The sequence below is a fragment of the Fopius arisanus genome, unplaced genomic scaffold (assembly GCF_000806365.1).
Source record: "Fopius arisanus strain USDA-PBARC FA_bdor unplaced genomic scaffold, ASM80636v1 scaffold00105, whole genome shotgun sequence".
NCBI lineage: Eukaryota > Metazoa > Arthropoda > Insecta > Hymenoptera > Braconidae > Fopius > Fopius arisanus.
The window spans coordinates 160955-188054 of record NW_011887844.1 but is presented as its reverse complement, the minus strand read 5'-3'; the positions used below and the strand labels follow the sequence as shown (position 1 = coordinate 188054).

The 27100-nt window shown below is 37.1% G+C and overlaps 1 protein-coding gene across 1 annotated transcript; it reads right to left on the bottom strand.

The window, feature by feature from the left end:
* Positions 1–284: 284 nt before the first annotated feature.
* acj6 (abnormal chemosensory protein 6) lies at positions 285–25276 on the bottom strand. Its single transcript, XM_011312643.1, has 4 exons — positions 24985–25276; positions 10521–10577; positions 6112–6318; positions 285–4205 (listed from the first exon to the last, which is right to left on the bottom strand). Exons 1-4 carry the CDS (start codon positions 25150–25152, stop codon positions 3453–3455), a joined length of 1185 nt encoding a protein of 394 aa, XP_011310945.1. The 5' UTR covers positions 25153–25276; the 3' UTR covers positions 285–3452.
* Between the last annotated feature and the right edge of the window lie 1824 nt (positions 25277–27100).

Genomic DNA, 27100 nt, shown 5'->3' with positions numbered 1-27100 from the left:
CACTTCATAAATTTATTATTTTCACTCAAAGAACTCGTGGCAAGTCTGCACGCAATCGCCATCACCTCTCCAGATTCCAAGTGAACATAAAAATAAATAATCCGACACACGTGAGTTTCACTTTTCACTCAAATTAATTTTTTCCCGATAAATCACTCAGAAAATTCGGAATTCCGCGAGAGGAATTTGGAAAGGATTTCAGGTTTAATCAATAGAAATATTTTATCAATAACATCGAGATTCATTTTATTATACTATATATTATTTATAGTTGAGTAGGTATTTGGAACAAAGTTGGACACGAAGTTTTTTCTTTCTTTAATGGTAAAATGAGTTATGGCACATGATATGTACAACAAAAGGGGAGAATCATTCACTCGATCCTAGACAAAATCCTCCCGATTTCCTCATTCATCTCCCCCTTCCTCCCCCTATCCCTCCCCATATCGTCTTACATTGCGTGCAATTTTCAAGTGTTTCTCGGGATTTGTGGTTTTTCTCTCCGTTTTTCGGTAATTTATTTTTTATTAACGTACCAACAAAATACATATGCTCATGTGTGACTGTCACTGCGGCTTCCGAACAATTGAGGAGAAATATACAAACACGGATGTATGTCGTATCTGTCAAGAGTAACAGACACCCGGTAACGGATTCATATAAATATTTCAAGCCCAATTGAATTTTCACTAGACAATATCTCGCGATCGACAGATCACCGTTCGCAAATCAATGCTTTTTTCTTTTTTTTTACAAGAACAATTTACAATAAGTACATTTACAATCAGCCAAATATGTACAGATTCGAGCAATATTTTTTTTTCATTCATCAATGGAAAAAAGAATTTTTATTTCACCTTCGATATTTTTTTTTCGGTCAATATTCACTTCTGTAATTTGCACGCAACGTAATCGCACATAAATTTCTACATTGTCAGGCAATTTAACTAGTAATTGTTTTTCTCATTTTTTTTTTCACGTTTTAATTATGATATGTCTTCGTTACGATCTTATGCGTCGGTCAGTGATTGAGAATTCTCTCGCTGTTGGGGAAATTAATGAGATAATCAACTAAATGGACTCGCGAGGGAATTCTCAGTCTTCAACAATTCTTTTGGCTTTGGCTTTATTTTCAGAGTTCTGTTTTATATGTATTTCTCATATTTCATTTAACTTGTATAAACATTTAAATTAAAGGTAGCTATAGTTTGCGTTTTTTTTTTTACTTAACGCGGTTTTATCCCTCTTTTAATTTTTTACACAAAAAATTAAACACTTGTGTTTAACGTACGCCGGAAATTTCTCTCAACTTTACAATCATCGAAATAATCTGGAATTACTTGTTCAATGGAACTGTACGAGTTGTCTAATTATGTTACAAAAACAACGGGAATATCTTGTGAGATCGACGAGGTGCATCATGTACTTGGTCAATTGTACGAATTTTAAAATGATTATTCGCTGAATAATTCAGGATAAATAATACACCAATTGCTTAATCAATAATTATTCAATTTGTCTTGGGTATTTTTAAGTTCATGATGCATTTCAGTTGAACCAGTGCCACATTGCAACTCCCATTACTCATCATCTCCATAAGTATACATATATATACAATATACATATATACTTACGTAATAAGAATTATTTAAAAGCATATATTGCGATATGACTTGTTACCCTGTGTTTGATGTCTACAGAAAACCTGTCATCATCCAGAATAATTCTCCGATCAATTGGTGTCTCAGAATAAATAAAACAAAATCAATTAATCATTCAAATATCACAACATAAATGACTAGAAAAAAATTAACAATCCCCATTCGATTATTTCCTTGAGCTGACTATTACAAATTAATTCCCCATTAATCAAACTCGTGAGACAAATGAATGAGAAAAAAAAAATAATTTAATTCACCTAGAGTATTAAATTACACTATATTGCACTAAAAATCATCCACACTCCCACCTACGAGTTCAGAAAAACAAATGGCTTATCTCACCGGGACTAGAGTTGATATCCCTCTAAAAAATCACTTACACTATATTTGTACAGCTTACAAATAAATCCTGCGTCACATGATTAATAAATTCACGTTATCTTATGTCACCTGCTGGATGCGCACGTCTCGTGATTTTTCATTTTAAAATTTCTACAATCACCAAAATGGCCCACATTAAATTGAAGACAATGAGAACAAACGTAAGGAGCAAGATGAGGCATATTCATACAGCATAACTCAAAACCCGTGTAATTACTCTCTCCCGGATAATAAAACCAATGCGATGATAAACGATGGGTGTGACTATTTAAAAAGGAATAGTTTTCGATACGATATAATACAGTCTTCTCACTGATTGTCCGATATCACCACCACGTGTCAGCCACTAAAATTTCACCAATCCCTTGTCCCCACGAAATACAAATTTCATCATCAACCCGAGCATCCCCATTAAATCATCACTAATTAACCAATCTCATTCATTAGTATTAATATCACTTTCCACGTGAACCGTAACTCACGCATTGACTAATAACAAATACATAATGAGTTTAATATTATCATTAATTTTTTATGACCTTCATTAATTTTGTTATTACCTCTGTTTTTTTTTTTTCTCAACTCCGGTCTCCTCAACCCTCGAATTGTACTTTTTCCAAGCGAATGTGACTAGGTTCATGTGTATATCTCCTCCACCCCTTTCTCTTATATTTTCTATACTTGTGTAATATATACACGTGTGCGCATATGCCTATATTTCTGTGTTATATACGTCCGTCTGTTTTTAAATGGTATAAACTACCCGGTAAAAGAGACACGAAGCGTGGGAAATCGTACTGAAGTACACGGTATGGGCGGTTGGGACGTCTACCCATATCTCTTTTTCCTCCGTTTGGACTTGGAAATATTGTCCCTCCGTGACTTCCGGTTTCAAAGAGTTTTTTTTTTCCCGCTTCTGTAGACTATCCAAGTGGGTTATGTCCGATCGATCACAAAACTACCCCGAGCGTATGCTCTGTATTTTCACCGCAGCACGAAGAACACCAACTCGTAAACTTGTCGGTCATTTTTTTTTTGTTCCGCTCTTTTGTTTTTACCACAACTTTTAAAATAATCACTCTTTTCTCCATTTTTTTTTAACTTCCCCACTAGCCGAACTGTTCACCAACTTTACACTCAATGTTCTCATTTATTTTTATTATTATTTTAATATTCGTTTGAGCCCTAGCAAATTGGTTAATGCTGTTTGGGTGCTCATGACAACAGTTTTCACACGCACCACATCGCGTTTTTAATCGGTCTGGTTATTTTATCGTTAAAGTTTTAATTACAATTTGTTCAGGGCCAGCCGGAGTACTCGTTGAGGGGCTCGGGTTTTGGCTCAAGATTCGATGATGGCGGCTGTGGTGGTGGATACAGTCAATTCTGCTGTCACAAGCCACCCTCGGGTCAATGCTGAGCGGCGAATTTCATTCGTTTCTGCTTCTGCCGCTGATTGCAGAACCACACCCTCACCACATTTTTCTTAAGATCAAGTTTCTCCGCTATTGCCGCTATTTTTTCACCAGAGGGTCGGGGCTGCACCGCAAAAAATGCCTCGAGGGAGCGTTTTTCAGGTGCTGCAATGCTGGTACGTTTTCGTTTCTTTTCACCAGCAGGTAGTACCGATGGTGCATCAGGATCGCGTCTCTTGTTCTTCGCCTGGGCCTCAGCCTCCTCCAGCCATGCCTGAAGAATTGGTTTCAGGGCGATCATGTTGTTGTGGGATAGTGTCAGCGATTCGAAGCGACATATCGTTGATTGTGAGAGTGCACCGACACCAGGGAGTTTGAGATTTGCCAGGGCTTTGCCGACATCGGCCTGTGTTACACCGAGTTTAATGCGTCTCTGTTTGAATCTCTCAGCAAATGCCTCCAGCTCACGTGGATCTGTATCGGCATCAGGATGGAGACCAGCTGCTGCTGCTGCTGCTGCTGCTGCTGCCATCGCTGGATGATGGTGCGGATGGGGTACACTACCTCCGATATTTGCGTGATGATGATGACTCATCATTCCGTTCATGCCACCGTAGACCGATGGACCGTGGATGCCCCCGTGGTGATTACCTCCACCACCTCCACCACCCTCTGACATCGGGGTGAGGGTTGTCATTGAATTCGCTGGATCCAGCATGTCCAGGCTCTCCATACCTGGATGGCTCATCTGTAAGCAACGAGCGAGCGACTTTTAATTCACGCACAGACTCCATTTTAATTCTCGTATTTAACCTATGAGGATCGCCTTATTGTTGAAAATTTTTCATTCAAGTAATTGTTTATCAGGCAATGAAAATTTATTGAGCTTTTTGCTGACAATTAAATTTTCAACAATTCGGGGAGATACAACGATTTTTCATCGTCATTTCTACCGTTGACCCTCGAATTAAATTTAAGATTAAATCTAAGATTAAATAGGTAATGATTTGAGGAAAAATGATTTTTTTAAGGGCGCGTGAAATTAATCTCGGATGTCTCGCCACGTCAAAACCCGTTTCCCTCGGTGGGTTGAGACAAGTTTAATAATTTAATTGAAATTCCCATCGAGGAACATGTTGGCATAGGATACATAAGGGTCGACTAGCCTTTTCCCGTCAATAGCAAATCCCCCACCCGACACGCGTCTCGCAGCTAGTAATTTAACACCAGGAGAAAAAAAAAACCCGTACTAAAAATAATGATAATTAATCACGAGAGTTATCACTGCATTACAACTCGGATGTACCTATTACTCTCATTATCCGATCCATTTACAATGAAATAAATGTTGAAGGGCTTTCGATTTACTATATAAATGTTGCGTAAATATTAATGCCGCAAATTGGTGTGCGTGGGGGTGAGCTAGCAAAGTGGCGGTTAATTCTTGTATTACATGTGCGTACGTAGCCACTCACAATTATGCACCCGGCACGTGCCACGACCCCCCACGCCTCCCCCTGCAAATTATTTATGAGCTTCCCTTATATTTTTAAAACAATGAATATTTTATACCAACACCACGAAATTAACTAGCTACACCTACAACAATTAATCGACTGATCTTCACATTAGTTATAAATAATAAAATCGATTGAAAAAAAAAAGTTCTCCCCACGTTATGAATGTGAAAAATTTATATTTATGTACCAAAGTGGTTAATCCTGTTGGTGCGATAAAAGACGGCGAAACGACCAGAAATATTTCCTCCCCCCTCATCAATTCTCCACAAAAATTGTCTTCTCCCTTCACCCCCAGCAGTTATATTCGAATCGAATAGGAATAGGGGTGCGAGAAAAAATTCACTGAGAAAAGGCGAATTCCCGCAACCGACTGCCTCGTCAGAGTCCAGGACGAATATGTGATACTCCGGGGAAAAACCCACGCAATATTTCATCATTACCCTGACACCCCTTACGGTAGGGTTATTCAAGGGAGAATCATCCCCCTTTAGTCAATTCGCTCTGTACTTTGTCGATCCTTCATCGTAGTGGTCTTGTTTCTCACCCCTTAACCCCCATCCGGGGTCATGAATCGAGGAGTTATCCAAAAACTCGTTATGTCGAGCCCTTTCAAAATACCCACCCAAAAACTATATCACGTTTATTGAATTCGTCAGTGTTTCTGATATAAAAGCCAACTTTATGCGACACTTAACGCCCCAGCCATCTGCGTGGCTCAGGGATGTAGGGGGGGAAAATATTTGGACATCGAGGGGACCCCACGTGGTGATAATTTAATGCACACTTAACGACCAGAGGCTTGTGTTTACAAACTGGACTCATCCGGTGGGGATTAATTTCAAATGTGATTTGAATTCGGTTTCAATTATTCTCGACTTGTCATTCGACTTGATTTTTTTATCCCCAAAATTCAGGTATCCCAATTTTTTTTATTATTTATTCATTATTTATATTACAATTTATATATTGAATGGTAAAATAGAGTTTTCTATGATTTTCAGGTTTTGGTAATTTCTGGATATTTCATCCGTATTTTATCGGTCATCATTTTAGTGCGATTATTTTAGCATTCAATTTCAGGTATGGATTGTATGACTTAAGTGGTAATAAAATTATTATCAAGGTTAGACTCACAAATAGGTGTGATTGTACCTGGTGATGAGGCCGATTGTTGGGGTGTGGACTTCCCATGTGTGCCCCATGATGATAAACTGATACTGGATCATGTTTCAGTGGCATTGGTGTGCCAGCATTGTGTTTACCTAAATCCGCAGCAAGTGCTTCTGCTCTTGACAGCAATCCATCCTGAATTCCGCTGTTTAATCCCCCAAAAATGTCACCCTGCAATTTAAAATTCATAGTTCACCCTATAAATCACAAATCACCAATTCCAATGAGCTAATCTTATAAATTTCCAATTCCAGGTAAAAATTCTCAATCATGACAGTTGAATTTCGATTGAAATTTTTCGTTTATTTTGAAAATTTATGAAAATTCAATTTCTCGTGTTAAATTACTCAAAAATATTGCGGATTGACAAATATTTTTCACCGCGAGCGATTTCAATGATTTAAGGGAGTCACTCGTTTTAATAATCCACCAGCTGTTTGACTTGGGAATAGGGAAATAAAAATCAAGGCGTACCGCGTGTTCCCGCGAATTCACCCTCAAGCAGAAAATTCACGGTATTATGTACAACGATATATTCATTACGGTCCGTAACGTCCGCATAGACCGATCAATGTTTCATGTGAAAAGCACCGTCGTGCCGAGGTAGGGGAGGGACTTCGATTATTTATGAACTTTCCCTTTGCTTTCTTTTTTCACTTACACCACCTCCTCCTGGTTGCCATTATATTCGCATTTTATGACACCCCAAATCATTCTTTTTCCTTCCGGTATTCCAGCGTGACGAGTAAGAAATATTTGTCAATTGAATTATCACAAATAAATAATTCGAATGAATTATTCGCGACATCCTCAATCTTTTGAACAATATTTCCTATTAATTACAATTTTTTAATTATATAAAAAAAAAGCTATAAAGCTTTGATTTTTATTTCGAATCACCGAGAAAATGGAAAGAATGAAAAATCACTCTGGATTTGTATAAATAAATAATTAATCTTTGCGTTGTGGAATTTTGTGAAAAGACTGATTAGTCCGTTGTTGTGGACGTTAACGAGACGATTAATCTACGACCCTCGAGGATCAAGAGGGATCTTCTTATTGTTGAAAAGGCGTATGTTTAACAGAGTAAGGTGAAGAAGGACATGACTGAAATAGGGTAGAAATTGCTCTGGTTAAGAAGAGTTGTTAGCAGCCCCTCAAGTTAAACTTGTTGCTGTGTATTGCCTCCTGTATCCACCCCCCGAGGGCTAATAGAGTCATTTTTTTCACCGACATATCCTTGTTTTCCACTTTATTCTTTCTTCCACCTCGTCCAGTTATTTTCTCCTCGTATTTCCACCGACGTTAAGAAATTAGGCAATTACAATTGAATTATCTCCCACAAAAAGCCCTGTGGGTTTTTATTTGTACACCTCTGGGGAGACGTTCGAGTAAGAGAAATTGCGGGTTTAAGTGGTACGAAAAATAGAGGGAATAATGTGGTGATTTTGCCAAGATGGGAAATTGCGGGGAATGAGAATTGACTGCTTTGCGTATTAATGGCGACGCCATTTGGAGATTGATCAATTGTTACTCTGGATTATCGATCAATTATTTGATTTTTCGGTTCAATTATTCCCCTGAAATTACGATTAATCGAAAAAATAATGGAAATTCGTGGAATTTTTTTTTGTTATTCTTAATAAGATTTAATTCATATTGAAGAATCTTTTGAAAATTGCAGCGACTTTATTGATTTGGAACTATCTCTCATAGTCAATGAAGGATTGATGGAGTTGAGGTCATTTCATTCAGAACTTGAATTTCTTCACTTGAACTTTAAACTGTTTGCCAATAAGACGTCAATAATTCAGGGTCTGAGCAGAAGAAGACGGCAATTGACAAGTGACAGGACTATTTATACAAAATCTTAGAAAAACGACACCTCAAAAATATCGACACCTCAAAAATCGATTAATAAAAAAAATCGAGTGTTAAAAATTTTCTTGAAAATTGTCAAAAAAATATAAATAATCCCAGATTATTCGAAACGTAATTGCAAATTAAATTGTACCCGCATTATTCCCCCGCAAGTACCTCAACAGCTCAGACAATCGCATATGAATAATTCCATCACTCGCTTAATCGATCCATCAATTTCAATCTATCGTTGAGATACCGAGCGACTCATCCAGACATCCGTCAATCGATTCCCAAATTATGAGAAGATGCAATATAATCTCACGTTAAAATTTACCCACGTGAACTCTTTCAAAATTAGTGCAATCCACTTTTTATTTTCATCCCCTAACCCACATCCCCATGTGGTCCATTTCGGTTGAATAACCGTTAAAAAATTATTCGCAAACCCAGTGTTTGTACGTAGACACTTAACCAAACTCTAGAGTCACTTGCACAGCTATAAAACGAGCGCAGTCTCGATTTCATGAATAAATAAAATAATCGAGAAAATGTGACAGGTGACACGAAAACGAGGAGACTGGTTGTTCGTGCATGGCGGAGTGCCTTGTGTCTAGAGAAAGCTCCTGGTGATATATCCGTCGGAGATCATCAAAAATCTTAGATTTAAAGAATAATCGAGTGCTCAAGTCCTCTCAATAATAAAAAATTAACATACACCGTTTAATTTTAATTAATAATTCGTATCCGCGGGGGTGTAAATGCATTTGCAGATGTAATAATAGGTAGACTATCGTTTATGCATGGGGCAGACGAATATCGATTAATCATTAAGCTGTCTGATTTGAAATATATGGTATTAAAAATGGAATGTCGTGGTTAATTTTTTTTTCAAGAGTTATCTGGAAACTGAATTTTTACGGTTAGATAATGCATTAAATGGGATGATTCTAGTCATAATTTATTATGACATTATTATGGAAAGAGTAATGACATGTCTGATGAGTTATATTTTCAGTGTTTTTATTGCTGGTATTTATTTTGACTCTCCATGAGAGAAATTCTTTATTTAGCTTTCCTGGAAAATTGTAAGTGACAATGAGTGGTAATGACTGATAATATTATAAAGTTTTGAACTACGTTGGAGGCAGTTATTTTCAAATAGTTACAGCGATCAATTTGTTTGCAACTATTTTAGAACTTTCGATTCGGATCAAGTGCGGAAATGCCGCGTAATTCATTGATTGTTTTGACTATTTTCGAATTGCATAACGCGAGCATTAATTTTGAATTAAGTATATGGAGGTATTTTTGTGACTAGCGTATGGAAGTAGGCTGTGAATAATTAAGTAATTGAAAAAGAAAGTCTTCAAATGGTTTACCGATCGTCAATGAGCACGACAGAACGTTTTGAAAATGATTAATGCAGGGAAATTGTGTTTTTTTATAAATATTTGATGAATCATTGATTTATTAAATATCACTCCGGCAACCGAATGGTCAAATTCGTTACGAATTTATTTATATATACTAGGATGTTTTTAGAAATTGATTTTGATAATGCAGGATTGGGATTTGAATTGCAATAATAATTAAACAATTTTTGGATGACTTTCTTCGACGATTTAATCAAGAACTTTGATGGGACATAGATTACCGCAACAAATTGAATCAATAAACAACAACTATGGTAAATACTGACTTTTCAAGTACGTTGAATTGCTGAACTAAGGTTGCGTGAATGAATTAATAAAAAATTGCCCCCATTGTTACTTTAAAAAATTTTATTTCTGAGGAATTTCAAAAATATTCCATTTCTCTCCCGAAAAATCTCTAAAAATTGGAACGATTCTGGATAATTTTCTGATGAAATTTCCATCAGCATTTTTTTATAATTGTTTACTCGAGAAAAGCTAACAAACCGAGGAAAAGGGGATGGGCTGAAATGTACAGGTGTCCAAGCGGATCCGTAAAAAGCATAAGTGACACTCGACTTCGGTTTTTATGGCGCACAAACTATCCTTACTGGAAAAGCTAACGTTAGGTCTCCCATCGTATATCTAAATAATCAATTTGCCCCTGGCCATAATCGTAACCGCGAGTTAGCCAGTTTATGTGGGCCACACTACCGGTAACTACGTGCACCCTCTCCGTAAAACATAAATATTACGAGAAGAGTACACCAACATGAAGCCTCCCTCAAACTTCACCAACTCTTTGGTCGTCAGTGCAAAACCCTCTTTCACGTATCTCAACATAAATTTATCCCATTTTTCCAGGACTACCGGTGAAATGGCTCTTTTCATGCGCATTAAAACAACTCAAAAATTATTACAGCTCATGATTCGGTTTAATCGAAGTCTATAATTTCGCAATTACACGACGACCCGGAAAAAATATTCAATAACAATTCCCGAACTACTGGATTCCACCATTTTTATCTGATTCATTCATTCATTCATCAAGACATTCATATAATTGAAATAAATAATTAAAATAATTTTAATACTCACATTATGCCTTGGCGACCAGGAATTACACATGATCGACGCATCTTCAAGTATCCGACTCTGTAACGAGATAAATTAATTACATTAATAATAAAAAATAATTTCGCAACTCAAAAGTTTAGAATTTTCGTTTGAAATTCGTGAGAGAAAAATTCTCAATGACCGAAAGATCGAAAAAATAATTATACAACATAATTTTTATTTAAAACCAGAAAACGTATTGCATAAGTCATGCAAATCCAAAAGTAGAGTGAACATTGAACTATCATCGATCGACATCATTAACCGGAGATAAAAATACAGGTTCGATAGTCTGGGGCGGTAGTGATACCTAGACGACAGCTAGGAAACAATTATGCAATCGATAGGATCAATTGCAATTGAAATTTCAGGATGACCAACACCAGTGGATCCAATTCGTCGATCATGCATGATCTCGCCTGATTATCCGATTTTTAATTTTTTTTTTTGTCGGTTGTTTATGGAGCCAAGGGTGGGGTAAAGTGGAAAAGTCATCGGTAGATTCAGACGAAAATTATAATCAATCACCTCTGACCTCGTTTGACGGGGAAATGGTTATAAATATTGAAACAACCCGGGGTGGAATAGTATGAAGATTTAAAGTGGTAGTAGTGATTCTGGAGATTGACAGAATCGGGGCATGCCGACGTCGCGACGCTTTCACCAATTAAACGAGTTACTTCGGGAATTCAAACCATTATGCAGCATTAGATTATTCAATTTCAATAGTTCGACGTCTGAATATCTATTTTTCGAGACGTCCTTCAGCTCCTGACTTTTGTATTTTTGGGATTATAATTAACTCGTCGCGACGGTTAATCAAGGGATTGGAGAGAAGTAATTTTTATGAATTTACTCTGTCTGCGGATTAAAATCGAGATTTTTAGCAATTAAAATTTATCAAGTAAACGAAAAAAAAATATGCAAAAATATTTGTGCCTCTGATTTTTAATGGAAACCTCGAAGATTCGAAATCTAGTCACCATCGGATTTCGTTCCAACCCATCTAGTTAATTTGCACTTTTTTTCTCTTATCGCGATACGAGTTATCACATTTAAACTTGAACATGTGTATGTCGAGCAAACAGTGGAAGTCACACGTACACATGAGTGGAGTCCATCGTTTGGTACTTGGCAATTTTATTTTCACTGGTTGGCCGTAGTACACTATCCCCCACCCTCTCCACCCCCTCGGTACGATGTACGTGACCGATTAACCAACCACCGGTCGAGCATTGATTGAATTCTATACTCGTGCGAGCGATATGAGAGATTGCATCGCGGCTGGCGAACTCGTCCCTTGCCCCGGGAAAATTTCATACTCGAGAGGCGAAAAATGCAAAAAAAAAAGGGGAGAGTAACATTGCACGGTACTCCTGCCTGGCAATATACCTATATTACCGCTGAATTGTTAAGCGCCTGAATTGTTCCATGTTTTTTCTCTCCCGCTGTACTTTTTGAAAAATCAACTTTTTTTTCCGCCACTACGTGGATTCAATAAAAATTGCCGAATGGAGGACTCAATGGGTGAGTGAAAAATGGAATTTATGTAATAATCAATCGAAATTGATTTTTTTTTTCAATTGAAAAGAATTTAATCAACGATATTTCCAAAATTCGTTTGCCCACATTATAATTACTGAAAAAATGGTTTTCATAGATTTTTCGTCAGAATTTTTTTCAAAGGAAAAATTCAGGTTTTCGCTTTTGAGAGCGAGAGGGGGTGGCAGGGGGTGGGAGGGGGCGGGAAAATGTCTGGTGAAGAATGAAAAATTATCCCGGGAGGAATAAGAAGAAAATGATATTTTCATTTTTAGTGTGACGTATATAAGGAGAATGATAGGTAGAATAGCGAGGTAACCGCAATTTCACGAAATTGCGGCGTATATGGGTGGTATATAGCAAAGAGCCGAGGTACGTGACGTCCGTATCATCCCTTACAGCAGGGGAGAAGATAACGCGAGGAGCATCGCGTGATTGCCGGCCTCGGACAACCGATTCTGCGCTCTCGAAATCCTCAACACTTGTACATAATATACAATATCAAGGCTTCCAACACATACCAAGGACCAATACACGATAAATTCAGCCAACCTATCGCCAAACATATGTATCCCCTTGTACTATATGCAACACTATATACTGCTTCAATATATTGTTCCATGGCAAGTCTATATTCTACAGTCAATCGATTTTCTCGCTAATTGATTTTCCACGAAAACCACTTTCAGCAAATTTCAACTGCCCAATTTGAAGAACAATGGGGACTACACTTTTCGGATGTATTTTAAACCCCAATAATGGACCTTTCAATTAAACTTTTTGCCTTTTTTTTTTTATCGTGTGGGAAATAATACTGGGAGTCACATTTTAATGGAAATTAATTGGAATCGGTGGACAATTGGGGGAGGAAGGGGGAAAATCGAGGGGGAACCATTGGAACATAAAATGAAACAAAAAAGTTACAATTGTTGAATAATTGGAGATGATGAGGGTGATTGAAAATTGTCTTTGCATGAGTTTTTTTTTTCCTTCAATTGAAGTAATTAGAGAGTGAGAGTGAGGGGTTGGGGAGGGGAGTTCATGAAAATTTTGTGGAAGCACCGGATTACCGGATGTCTTATCAATATTTTTATATCAATAGTAAGATATCAAAAAAATATTCCTGAGTGTAATGACAGATTTTATTCCTCTCGGATAGTGAATAGAATAAATAGAAATGATTTTCGCGCTCGTCATTGGATTTCTTTGTGTTGATGATAACATAGTCAATTGACCAATGAGAGGATGTCTTATCAATGGTTGGGTAAGAATATCAACAAAATATTGGGAGTGTCATGACAGATTTTATTCCTCTCGGATAGTGAATAGAATAAATACAAATGATTTTCCCGGTGTTTACATCTGAGCGAGACGCGCCCCGCGCTCGTCATTGGATTTCTTTGTGTTGATGATAACATAGTCAATTGACCAATGAGAGGATGTCTTATCAATGGTTGGGTAAGAATATCAAAAAAATATTGGGAGTGTAATGACAGATTTTATTTCTCTCGGATAGTGAATAGAATAAATACAAATGATTTTCCCGGTGTTTACATTTGAGCGAGACGCGCCTCGCGTTCGTCATTGGATTTCTTTGTGTTGATGATAACATAATCAATTGACCAATGACAGTTTTATTTGGAATGACCAATGACAGTTTTATTCCGAATGACCAATGAGAGATATTGACGCGTGAAAAGTCTCTCGAGAATTTAATTCTGGGGTGTCACTTTTTCTTTGATATTTTCCGTGTTGAAAAGAGTTGTCTCCTTTCAAATGAGAGAAAGAGAGGGTGAGAAGAGGAGAGGAAGAGACGAAGAGAGGATAGAAAAGGAGAGATGAGACACAAGTTTTATCGGAGAGAAAGAGCGCAAAGTTGCGCTGATAATTACCTAGATTTACGAGAGTCGTGCGAGTCAAAGTGTGAAGTCGTGTTCAAAGTCCCCAGCACTTTGCCATCCCTCTTTTCCCCTCGGTAACCATTCACTCATCCTCAATCCCAAACCCGAAGAAGTCTATCTCATCTTCTTCTCTCCCTTGATGTTACATTTCTACATAGCACTCGTCTCTCTTCTCATCGCAATTCTCGTTAATAACAAATGAATCCACGGCCCACTGGGTACCCTCCACACTTTTGTTATAATCGAAGAAACTTCTACTCTATCGTCACTGTCAACCCGTTTATATTATTCACCGATTTCGTTTAAAGAAGTTTGAACACCTGTCCAGTCTCGACGTACCCACGAGATCTTTTTTAAAAAAAAAACAGGAAATATTCAAAATTGATTTAACAACTAAAAAAAATAAATCGGATTGATACATTCGTTACGAAGTAATTAATTATAATCTCGTTTATTTATTTCAATTAGAGGAGATAAAATTGATGAAAAAGAAAATGCAGGAGGGGAAATTCTCAATAGAATTTGATGTTAATGAATTCCATAAAATGTTTGATTCACTCGAGACGAAAAAATGATAAAGAAATAGAAAGAATAAAGGAACCGAGACGAACCTCCGGGACTGAGATATAACGCACGGGGTAACCCAAGGTAGAAGCGGATTTATGTTGCAGTTTTCTTCAGCTCCTTCCTCTCTGACGACATTACTATTTCACGAGAAAAACACGAGTTCACGATGAAGCGCGAGAGAAGCGCCTAAGAGCCCAGCTAAAGGGAATTTATGAAATTTCGTAATGTAATATTCCGATTCGCTGTAGAAACGCCACGTGGAAAACTCCCGGGTCTTTCAGTTGATTTTTTGACCATTTTCCACTCAGATCCCTAAAAACCCCATCCAAGAATTCTCTTGAAGCGCCAAAGAGTCAGCCATTTATTTCCTCCTTTTAATGAAAAAATTCAATTACACCTGTTTCATCAGTCATTATCGCGTATTCAATTTTCATTTTCACCTTTTTAATACTTTGAAATTTTGTAAACTAAATGCATCACCTTTTTTAATCCTCTTTTTTATTAACACAACGCCAGATTGAGGGAAATGCAGCTGTTGAGAAATTCTCTTTGTTTTTTTTATTTATTTATTTTTTTATTACAAATTGTCCGTTCGGAAAAAATTTTTGCAACAATTTTTACTGAATTTTTTGTGTCTTTGAATTTTTTATTTTATGACTCGAGTCCGATATGTATTGCTTGCTTTATTGGTGGAGTAATTATCGCTGGGATTATAATTTATTCATCATCCGATTACCGTAATTTTTATTTCACTTCTTCCTGAAAAAAGGAAACTGCACGTTTGCAGGATTTAAACCAACTAATTGTGCACTTTGTCGTTTTATCGGACGAATACATTTATGTACGGAAAATAAACATGAATTGTTAATGAAAGTCGGTGGACATTTTTTACACGTGCGCTTTATCAACTTGTGATACTGTTCCTCAGAGTTTAAAGACTTCGTGTAAGTGAAAAATGCACGGAACACGTGAAACAAACCGAGTGAAAGATAAATAAAAATGAATTGTTGATGAATGCCAGTGAACATTTTAACACGTGTACTCTCTATTCATGGAAAAAAGAAATGTTTAAATTTTCTCAATCAGAATTTATCCGAAATCAGAATCATTTGATTCCAGAATTAATTACAAAAAAAAAATGAAAATGTGAAAAAATCGCGGAAATCATTTCTGGAAATTCAATTAATGAAAAATTCAATGATATTTATTATTTATTTTTTTATTTCATATGTTCGATATGAGTCTGCCATTTTTTTTTAACTTGATTTTTAACCGACGATTCATTATTTTTAATATAAAAATGTGTAAAATAACGGCAATTATTTTTTATTTATTTTGGATTAATGGAGAATTCAATGATTTTTAATTTTTATATCGGTCTTGACTTTTAACTCAATGTCTACGGCGATAGCTCGGAAAAACGCGTGTAAAAAATCCGTGATTTCGTATATAGCGGCTATATTGAGGCCACCAGCGCTGATTGGCTACATTGCGTACCGCCCCCGCAGCCCCGCCAATCAGATCTCGACGCTCTCTCACATCGATCCACACCATCCACTATAGTCACAGCCGCCATACTCAAAACCCTCTCTCCTCTCTCTTTTCCACTGTTCCACCTCATCCTCTCACCCAAAAAATTTCTCGTCTCACTTTTTGCCTCCCGATGGTACCACGTACCGCGGACTCGAGAAAACCGCAATTGTACCGCCCAAAAAATTTCACCCCACGGACTAAAATCCACCAAAAATTACGTGCATGAAAGAAAATAATTCTCTAAATGATTTTCCATTCAACAACACACTGAGAAAATTTCTGTTGCTGTATTTATCAATTTTTTTTTTATAAATTCAGGGTTTAGTAATTTTTTTAAATATTTTTTTATCGGTTTATGTTCATTTGTAATTCCTGTTATCTTTTTCTGGCATGTTTAGGCTATTTTCGAGTGTTTTGATGATCCTCTAATTGCGATCGAGGTGATAAAACAACGGAAATGACAGGTCGAATGATAAATCCGCTGTGTCACAGTTGTCTCTTTCATAACAGAATTATCGAGGGTGCAAAGCAGGTGAATTCATCAGGATCTACATGTACCTGTTCATAAAAAATACCAGATCATTCCCTAGTAATTCCTCCAATTTTCGTAATTTTTAATAATTTTCCCGAGAAGTTATTCGCTGTCAATAATCATGATTTCACAAACCGCTTCATATTTTTTAGTAATTTTTGTCATTTTCGTTGAATATTTCCGGTCATATTCCCGGATGCCTATAGCGTATAAACTGAGAATATTGCATGATAAATTCGTGTCAAACCGAGCGAAAATCCTGGTCTGTCGTACAGGGCATATGCCAGCGGTCTCATAATCAATGCAAACTCGACTTTGCTAGTCCGTACCGCAGTGAACCGCCCGTTTTCCGCGTTGTTGACACTTACCCGGTGTTTATGTGTAGGTAAATAGTGGATATGACCTACAGGCGAAACGCGACCATGAACCCCTCATGTACACCACTCGTGTCGAAATCACCAAGGAAGACCACTGTCCAATTATTCCACCTTTCCACACTGATTCAATTTTATTTCCCCACCTATCGATATTTCCGAATGAATAAATATATAATAATCATTCTAAACCCGACAAAGTCCGAGATTATGAAAATGTCAAAGACTGGCATGAGTGTGAAATTTGACGGAAAATTCTGGACACTCGCAATTTTTTTTTCTTCGATTTTTAAATTTAATGCGAGTCGGGATTGATTTATAAAATTGATCGTAAGACGCCTTTGAGAGTTGGACTTAAAAATTATGATGTACCGAAGGAATTATTCAACTTGAAAAATTCGGTAAATATTGAGGAGTGGAAAGGGTCAGTAGGGCCGGGAATATTTTTTTTTTTGGTGAGTATTTGTGAATAAAAAAAATAGGTGAATAATTTGATGTAGGAAATAAAAATTGACCTAGTCACTCTCAGACGATTACATTCAATTAGTCGAATCAATTTTTATAATGTCCCACCCCTCGGAATGATTTGATAGGGCCCTTCTCGGGGAATAAACATGGAATGTAGTTGGAGATCGATGTAAATCGTGTGACAGGTTGGTCGCGTGGCAGAAGTGTCAGGGATGAGTGAAGTAGATTGAAGGCACGTGACAGCACGTGTCAGTGACACCCCAATCGTCAAAACTCTCTCGAGTTGATCGGAAGAGGGAAGTGACGCGTACACCAAGAGAAATACCTAATAAAATTCGTCCTGACACATAATCGCGTGCCACTTGCCAAATTTTTACCATTGAATTCATAAAAAAAAAACTTTTTACAGAGAAAACAAATTTTCTCTGTAAATTTGATCCATCAAAATGTCCACCATTTTTCCCACCAAAAATCAAAAAATTAATAATCAATAGTTCATGAATAAATTATCCGAGTGAAAGAATTGATAAAAAAAAATTAATGTGATTTAATTGAATTAAAAAATTGGACACTTGAAATAAATATGTTATTTTTATTTGAAGTATTTCAAGTATATAATGTACATGGTTTATTAAGGTATATTCTTTCGTGGTGTATATACACATAAACATGAGGAATAACAACCGAGGGGTTGGAAAACTGCAACCAAGAATGAGACGAACTGAGGAAAAGCTCTGGGATAAATGTTATGTGCTTCTCCGGAGGGGTAGACGAAGTCTCCATCGGAGAGATGCTGGGATATACTTTAGTATCGTCTGGGATTCCCCTGCGGGATGCCCAAACGAGCATTAACAAAATTGAAACGTCGATTTGTCCGCGGTGATCGTAACACGGCATGACGATAATTTTATTAAGGGATTTTACCCCTCGAGTTACTGTATTACAGAGAGAGACGTTTGGATAAAGCCAATTTTCGGAAATGCCGGGAATTGTTCCCCGAGACTTCGTGACTCCTAGTGTCAATTCAACCTTCTGAGATAATTAAAAAAAAATTTCGTCAATAGTCCTGACGAGATAAACCAATTTTATCTGATTAATTTTATAATTATCATTACTGAACAAATTCAATTGATTTTCCACCAAAAAAAAGTGCAGACAATTATTAATAATAATAATACAAATAATAATAATGTAAAATTTATAATTTGTGAATATGGGGTTGTACAAATATTTTTTAATGCAATTAATTAATTTTTTTTTTAATGGAGGAACCGACGAATGGAATTGTGAATTAAAAAAATGACTTAAATTGAAAAAAATGACTCTCCCCCCGGAATAAATCGAGTACCGAGTATTTTCATACGAGCGTACATTGACAAGACATGATAGGTGAGTTCGATCGTTTTCTAATGTATATATACAACCGCTATAAGCCCCTCGGTGTACGTCAAAGAAAGCTGGTAAAACTAGTGAATTTGTTTAGTGATTGTACAGAGGTAGAAGGAAGGAAAGAAAACGAATAAAGGATGTAAACAGAAGCAGATTACACTGGGGGTTGAAAAGCGTGGATGTTTGAAGAGTGACACACATCCCTGTGAATTTATTCTAGGCTAAAATCCACTGGTACGTGGACACACGCACGTAAACACGGAGAAACAGGTGGACAAATGACCACTATTTATTGGAGGGGAGAATGTAACACACGGTTGATTTTAATCGAGAAGAGGACATATGGTAGTAATGATAGACTCTTGATTCTCGTGAGGGCCACTTCAATTTCACCTCGATAACCCGTGATTCCTCCATTTCACCGGAAATCCCATATTTTTTATTAAAAATTAAATGTAATTTAATCATGAAAAAAAAATACTGTTCTCCTGGATGGAATGGGAAAATACCGGAAATGATATCGGAGTGACTGAGAAATTATATCTCAAAGAATTCATAGTGTAAAATAAATTTTTTAATGTTCTTTTTTTATTACGTAATATGACCGGTCAAGTTCTGGATAAAAAGGAAATTTTAGAATTGATAAATTTGTTTTTAATGGAATCAGAATAAAATGTTAAAAATGGTGAAATAAATGGTGAAAATAATCCGGACACCTGGAGATTAAAGCCCGTAATAATCGGTAGATCCCTCATGAAGAGTAGAGCCCAGTATTTAGGTCGTTTCAACATAGAAAAACATTCCGGGGGACAGGAAAAGCTAGTGGAAGAGAGAAGAGATGTGCATATGACTGGCCAAAAATAAATTATTGAATTATTGAACCGTCCGACCGTCGGCAGTTGGGGAAAAAGTGAAATTTTGTGGGGCGAATTAATTTCACCGGTGAGACGGCGGCCAACTTTTTATCTAAATACAAAAATTATGAGGACTCATCGTAATTCGAGTTAATTCTATTATTTCAATTACTTTGTTATTCTCATAATTGAATACGACTAAAATTATTGGACTTTCCCATCGAGACGTCAAGTTCGTCCAAATAACGTGAGAAAAATCTGAATAAATAAATATTTTTTTAATATTTAATTAATTATTCCATTGAGTGGGGGGTATTACATATTTTTACAGCGAAGTCATTTTTTTTCTTCAATTTTTTCATTCGACTCCAATGATTCGAAATGAATTCGACTTTTTTCGTGAATTTGTCGGGGAAAAGGTGAAGGATAAACGACTGGTTCGAATTTTCAGGAATATCGTCGAATCTGAGAGAGATAGCGACATTTTTATTATGACCTTTTTCCTAGAGCGGAATGAGGACCATAAAAAAGATAAGACCGAAAATTTCGTTATCTGTCTTGGATTCCGAGAAATTTCCGGAAAACTGCGGCATTAACTCAGTCAAATTATTATTGTTCACTTTTTTGTCGTCTCAATTATTTTATAATTATTTTATAATTGAGTTGTACATTTGGACAATCGATTTAATTACATGAAACATCAATTATCATTTTCCTGAATGATTTTATTGATGAATTTTTTCGGGGAAATGCATTTGCTCTCTGTAGGTCACTTAATTATTCTAGATTTTGAAGAGAAATGGCAAGTAGCATTGTGATTATACACTTGGGTTTATTTCCGGTATAACCCTGTTCGAAGTAACCACCGAGGGGGATGGTGTAAGTATATAGAGGTAAAAAAGATAAAGCAGGGCTTACTCCGGGGGCATTACGGGGACCGTAATAAAAATAATGATAAGAGCGTTAAACCGCGCTGAGGCACCACCGGACGTCCCTGTTTCATATATTTTTGGCTCTTTATTTCACGCATATTGTCTTTTTAATGCCGAAAACCAAGTGAATATTCTGGATGGAGTAATTGTTAATTCGCGTAATCTCTAAGTGCTCGGAAAGCCTGTCCACTTATTGCAATTGCACAAATGAAAATGCACAGGAAAATTTTCACTCAAAATTCAACAAGATAAAAATCCCTCAATCATTACAGACATTAATATTAATTTATATTAATTTGTTCCCGGGTACAAAAAAAATTGTAATTGAAATATTTTCTGCAACTTTACAAAAAATTTCTGGAAATGTTTTCAGAAAATTTTCCTTTTGAAACAAAAAAAAATTGGAAAGAAAACAATTGCATTTTTGGGAAATGGTTTGAAAAATTTGAAAAAAATATTCCGAATACAATTTTTTTACCCGGATTAAAGCATGAATATTGAGGGCTTTCGTTTCTGTGATCTCGTCAAGTATGGAAAGACTATTTTTACCACAATGAGGGCCGAAATTTCGATATATAATTGTACAGAGAATATAAATGGTAATTATGAGGGTTTGACGTGCGTGACCACTACAACTCGAGTCTTCTTTCATCGACTACTCTTTTTCCAACCACTTACGTGACGCCATATAACCCCTCTTTTAGTGTACATGTCTTTTTACCCCCTCGTCAACCAGTCTCGTACTCGATTTGTCGGTAAGAGACAGTCTAATAATGTTTCGGGGACTAATTCGACAGGGAAAGGGACACACGCGATGAGTTATGTTACTACATAAAAAATATCTCACATGCCTAGTCCAAAAAAAAAAAAACATCTAAAACCCAACAATTTTTACCCAATTCAACACAATTGATAGGTAATTAAAAACCATTACTCCTTCGTGAATAATAAATTGATGATGACAATTTATGAATTTTTTAGATTTAAGACTAAAAAAATGATTTTAAACGAGGGTAATTACCATCCCCGTCTTACGGTCAATTATTATTTTTTTTTAAGGGAATGGTAATGCAGTTTTTTGCATGATGGGTGCAGGTGGAGTAGGAATTTATAATCAATTCTTCGGGACTGAAGGAGAACAATTCCCCGGTGCGCAACAACTTTTTCCTCAGTGTGCATTTGTCTCGTTTCGTGGGTATGCCAAAGCCATTATTTTCAATTCGACCAAATTAACGCTACCATTCTTCGCGTCTCCGTGAAGGACAATAAATAAGGGCAAAGCGAGTAGTAAATATAAATCAGGAGTGATTGGATGTAAGTGGGGAGCGTTATGTGTCCCCAGTGTACCGTGTGCGGGGTAGAAACGTCGGCTTTTCTAGTCACTAGTAGATAGTTTTACTGCACTGTGGATTCATCCCCCTCTTTTTCTCGAGATCAATTTTTCTCATTCCCGTGTGCACGTCGAAAAATTCCCGATGAAATTCACCCTGACCCCGCGGTAATCGCACCGGCACTTCAATTTCCGAATTACTCCGGAAATTTCTCTAGGTAAAGTTTCTGGGGAAATTTTCAACGACAACGGGACGTCAATTTTTCTGGAGAATTTTTCATTGACGAATCAGTCAATTTCTGGAATGCACTGATGCTCTGGAATGAACGAAAAAATTTGGAAATATGGAAAATTCGAATCAATAATTTTCCTGAACTTTTGATTTATTAATTCAATTGGATTTGACGTTCGATTTCCGGAAACCGAGGAATTATGAAAAATCAATTATCAATCACCATGAAAGAGAAAAAAAAAATGAAATTCGGTGACTATTTTCCATTTTAAATACAATTCGAATTAGTAAAATAAATAAACATTCGGATTATTAAAAATGTGAAATTGATTAATTTACAATTTTAAATGTAACTTTTGAAGGAAAAATCGTAGGACAAGTGAAATAATGAATTCGTCCGAATCGTGAATTGAAATTCGGGTTGTCAGTGCTCCCCAATAAGTGTCTCCTTCATAACCTTTTTTTTTTTTCCCCAACACCTGACATCACTTACAATAGGGTGACATCAGGGCTCGTCAACCTGTGTTGTACATGTCCTGGTATTGATTATGCAATCTCATGTGTACTGTCCACGTAGTCCACCTGATGACACCCTCCTTTACTCGAAACCCAAAGTGGAGCCAAGGCTACTCTCGGTCAACTAATCGCTGACATTAATTGCCATTTCCTCGATCGACTTATGCATCACCTACATGTGTTACTTTCCCAGATTTCTTTCCCTCCTTTCTTTTTCCCTTTCAACTTTCAACTGTCAACGAACTGCTGATGAAGAATTCAAGACTATGACATTCTTCGATGTGACGATTTCTTTTTTCATCGATTCGGTTGAAAATTATTAATAATAAATTTGATTTATTAAATTTTATTTATTTGATTTATTAAATTTGGAAAATTCCCATTAAATTAAAATTCAGAGGAAAAAATTCGATTTCTAGTCGTAGAAATATTTTTAGAAAACCGATTTAATTAATTCATTAAATCGTTTCAATTCTGAGATAAAAATATGACGAACAGGATTTTTTTAGAATGAAAAGAGAAGAGTCGATGGGAAAAATCAGAGGACAGAGTGAGAAAAAGAATTTTCACGGGACTGATGACATATTACTTCGCTTGATATTCCAGACTTGTTTCGGCGAGCGGAAATAGCCTGTAAAATCGAAACGTTATAATTTCATCGGAATTTTCACAACGCTTTGAATAATTACAGAACGCGAGGGGACAGCTTTCATTAATAATCAACCTAGCCGCTGCATTAATTTCCATACATAACGATTATATCTCTCATCCGAGTCCCGACAAACTACAGCAGCTTCCAGTCAATATCTCCCCGATATCCCAGCTACACTAAAAAATCATCCCCTCATTTTTAAAAATATTAATTAACTAATACTCCAGAACAATAAATTTTCATATAACTGAAACAAATCTCCGCAAACTCCCCCAACCCCGCAATAAACCCGATAATTAATTCCCCAATTAATAAACTATAAATTGACCTGAAATCATATCCCCAAAAATTTGTAACAATTATTTGTGTAATTGTGGAATTTTTAAATTTATTTATATCGTATATTTTATTATGGATTATTGAATAAATTTTAATCAGTTGTTTAATCTCTGGGATATCTCGAACTTTCACTGGTGTGAAAATAAGATGAATAAATGAAAAAGTCAAATAAAGTTGAATCGATCAGACGTGTGATTGTTATCGGGTGACGGCACACAGTACCTGTAATCTCATCTGGGGACTCTCAACGGGTACCAACGGTTTTTATCCTATTACGTCGCATGAATAAACTAAACACACCGGTGGATGCCACAAACACACGGGTCTCAGAAGACGAGTGGGAAAAACCCGTTGAAAATAAATAAAATTATTCAAACCTTTCAAATTCTGTCTATCGCATAATCTCGCATTTCCAAACAAAAATCATCCACAAAATTGACATACGACTAATTGATCCCCACTCTCCCCTTCTCCCACTCTCCCCTTCACCCCTTCTCCCACTCTTTCTCTCCTCAAAAATTTTTTTGTGAAATTAATTCCATTTTTATCGTAATACCTTGGAAAAAATTCTCATGACACCGGAATAAATGACAATTCACTCAATAAACGTCAATTATCTAAACTCATATTTTCTCCATTCATGCATTTTCCACGAAAATAAAATCCCTGGTATGACGTCACTTGGTTAATTATTTTTCCAACGTGTCAGGGTTTAGCACATTATTAATAACTTTGTCTCATTGTCAGCGATTAATTCAATGGACACGAATAACTCGTCCTTAATTTTGGATATTTTTGGTATCGCTGGGAGAGAATAGACGAGTCAATTGACCATTTGTCGTCACATTGAGATAAATATTAATAATTAAACTGAATAATTGAATGAGCTGATGTTGACCCCCAGGGAATTGCAATCGAAATTTTCGCAGATCAGATAAAAAAAAAAGGGAGAAAGTTCTACAAGCGAAAGTGCACGTCTACTGTCTCGAATCTGATGTTGATTACTCCGGGATCGAATGACGAAGTGATAAAATTCGATCTGTCTTTGATCAGACCCGAATCCAATCGGCATTCGACTAATCTCGAAAGGATCGAATTGAATAATCGAATTGAATAATCGAATTGAATCCAAATTCTGTCTTCGGTCCTCGAAATTCGCGATTAATTTCCAATTCGTTTGTAATTTGATCATGAATGAATTGTAATTTGGGAGTCAATAGTTTATTAATTATTGATTGGATGATATCGATTGGAGGATTAAAAAATAAATAAAAATGAAACTCACCGGTGGATTTGGCATGCACCTTCTCGGTGGTGGCGGTGGTGGCATTTGATCCGGCGCAGCGCGATACGATGGCGGTGAATATCTTCCAGATGGAAAGCACCCAGGTGCCGATATGGGTGCCCCATGGAGACCCTTGCTCCCCATCATCTTATCAGGTGAGTACATCATTTTGTCGCTGTATCAGTAAAATTAAAAAAAAAAAAAACAATTGCCGTATCCACTGGACAAAGAATATCAGTACTCCCGTTGAATCACGGTGCCAGCCATGAGAGCCACAAAACAGCAGACAGGATGCCCTTGCACCCGCCTGATATACCCCCAAATATATATACCCTCCCCCTATTGTTTATAACAATATCACACCAGTGTTGAAAAAAGTGAATTAAATGTCACAAATACTTGTGTCACTGTCGGGTCGACGAGTCGATCCCCAATCCCCAAACAAATCTACTCTCATCGTTCATACTACCATCCGCATTATCCATCACAAATTAATATCACACAAAATAATAAATAAAAATCATCACTGATCACTGATAACCTGGATATGATATCCAGCGACTGTAAAAATCCAAAATCCAAATAACTGTTTAAATCCAAAAATCGACAATACACCGACAATCCAAATATCATTCAAATTTGTAACTGTCACTGTCATAAAATCTCGAATAATTATTAACCAAATTGGCCAATTGTTCACGAATTTTTAAAAACAACTCGGGTACTGGTGCACGAGACAGCGCGTCATGTTCTGGGCGAGTTGTTGAACCGGCAATCCCAACACGTTGCCCCGTTCTCGACTCTATTCTCTCATCCAGCCCCAGAGGAGGGATGAGTAAACTACAAAACTCGTGGTAACGGTAGTGGGGGGTGAATTGGGGGATGGTGGGCTTTTTGAATGCCACCAAAAACCGAGAGACAGAGAGAGATGAAATGATTTCGAGGTGGTGGACGGTGTGAAACACCAACGACAACGGGATATGCTCGATGGCCGGAGAATATAGGTTTCCCAGCAAATATCACGTACCCCCTCTGTTTTCTACATTAAACCTACCCCACCCTCTTGAATCCCCTCCCTTCCTCATCCCTCCTCACTCTTCTTCATCCCTCCTCACTCCTCCTCACCCTTCACCATTCTTCCTCACCCCTCCTCACCCTTCCTCACCATTCCTCACCCTTCCTCACCCTTCCTCACCCCTCCTCACCCTTCCTCGCCCTTTACCACCCCTTTCAACCCTCGTCATCTGATTCTTTTGCGCGTGCCCACGGCGTGGTTGGTCGAGACAGTCCAAAAAGCTTTTCTTATGAGAGAAAGAGAGACATTGAGAGAGACATGACGTACGAGGGGTAGAGGGATAGGGGTTTCAAGGGGTGAGAGAGATAGATATCAATGAGAGAGGGATGAAGCAACAAATATCAGGGATAGAGGACAGGGGTAGGTTGTCTCGGTGAAGAGAGATGGCTGATTTTCATCCCTCTCTTACTGCTCTCTCATATGTGAGACTCAGTGGGGTGGGACGAGGGAGGGGTAAAGGGGCGGAGCAATCGGCAAGAGCATGCGTCACAGTTGGTGTCGGCCATCTTGATAGGGGGGAGAATGAAGAGGGTTTTTGGTGTCTCTCCGTGGAAGGGGGAGGACAACCACTACCCGCAACCACTGTCTGACCCTTATAGTTTTTTCGGGGGTGGACATACACTTTGTGGTGCATCTTCGTGGGGTATTAAGAATTTGTATTTTGGATGGAATCATTTCTTCTCCTTTGTCTCGTTTTAATTGTTAATTATCGATTTTTTATTTGGGTTTTGGGCTGGAGGGTGCGGGGGCAGGGTGAGAGGGAGTTTTTTGGATTTTTGGGGAATTTCTCTTTGGGGGTGGTTTTTTTTAGGGATGAAGTAAAAGGAGGAAAAACTGAGGAGCGTGACAGGCAGAGATTTGTGCGCTCGAATTCGCTGGTTGAATTATTAATGTCCCTGTCCTCCCACCCCACCCCCTCGAGGTTCTCTTTTTCCGGTCGTCTTTTCCACACACAACATCCAATTGAAAAAAAAAAATAAATAAAGAAGTCGGTTGTGTGATTTCTTTTTGCCCCTCCGTTTTTTTTTAGGGGTTTTTTTT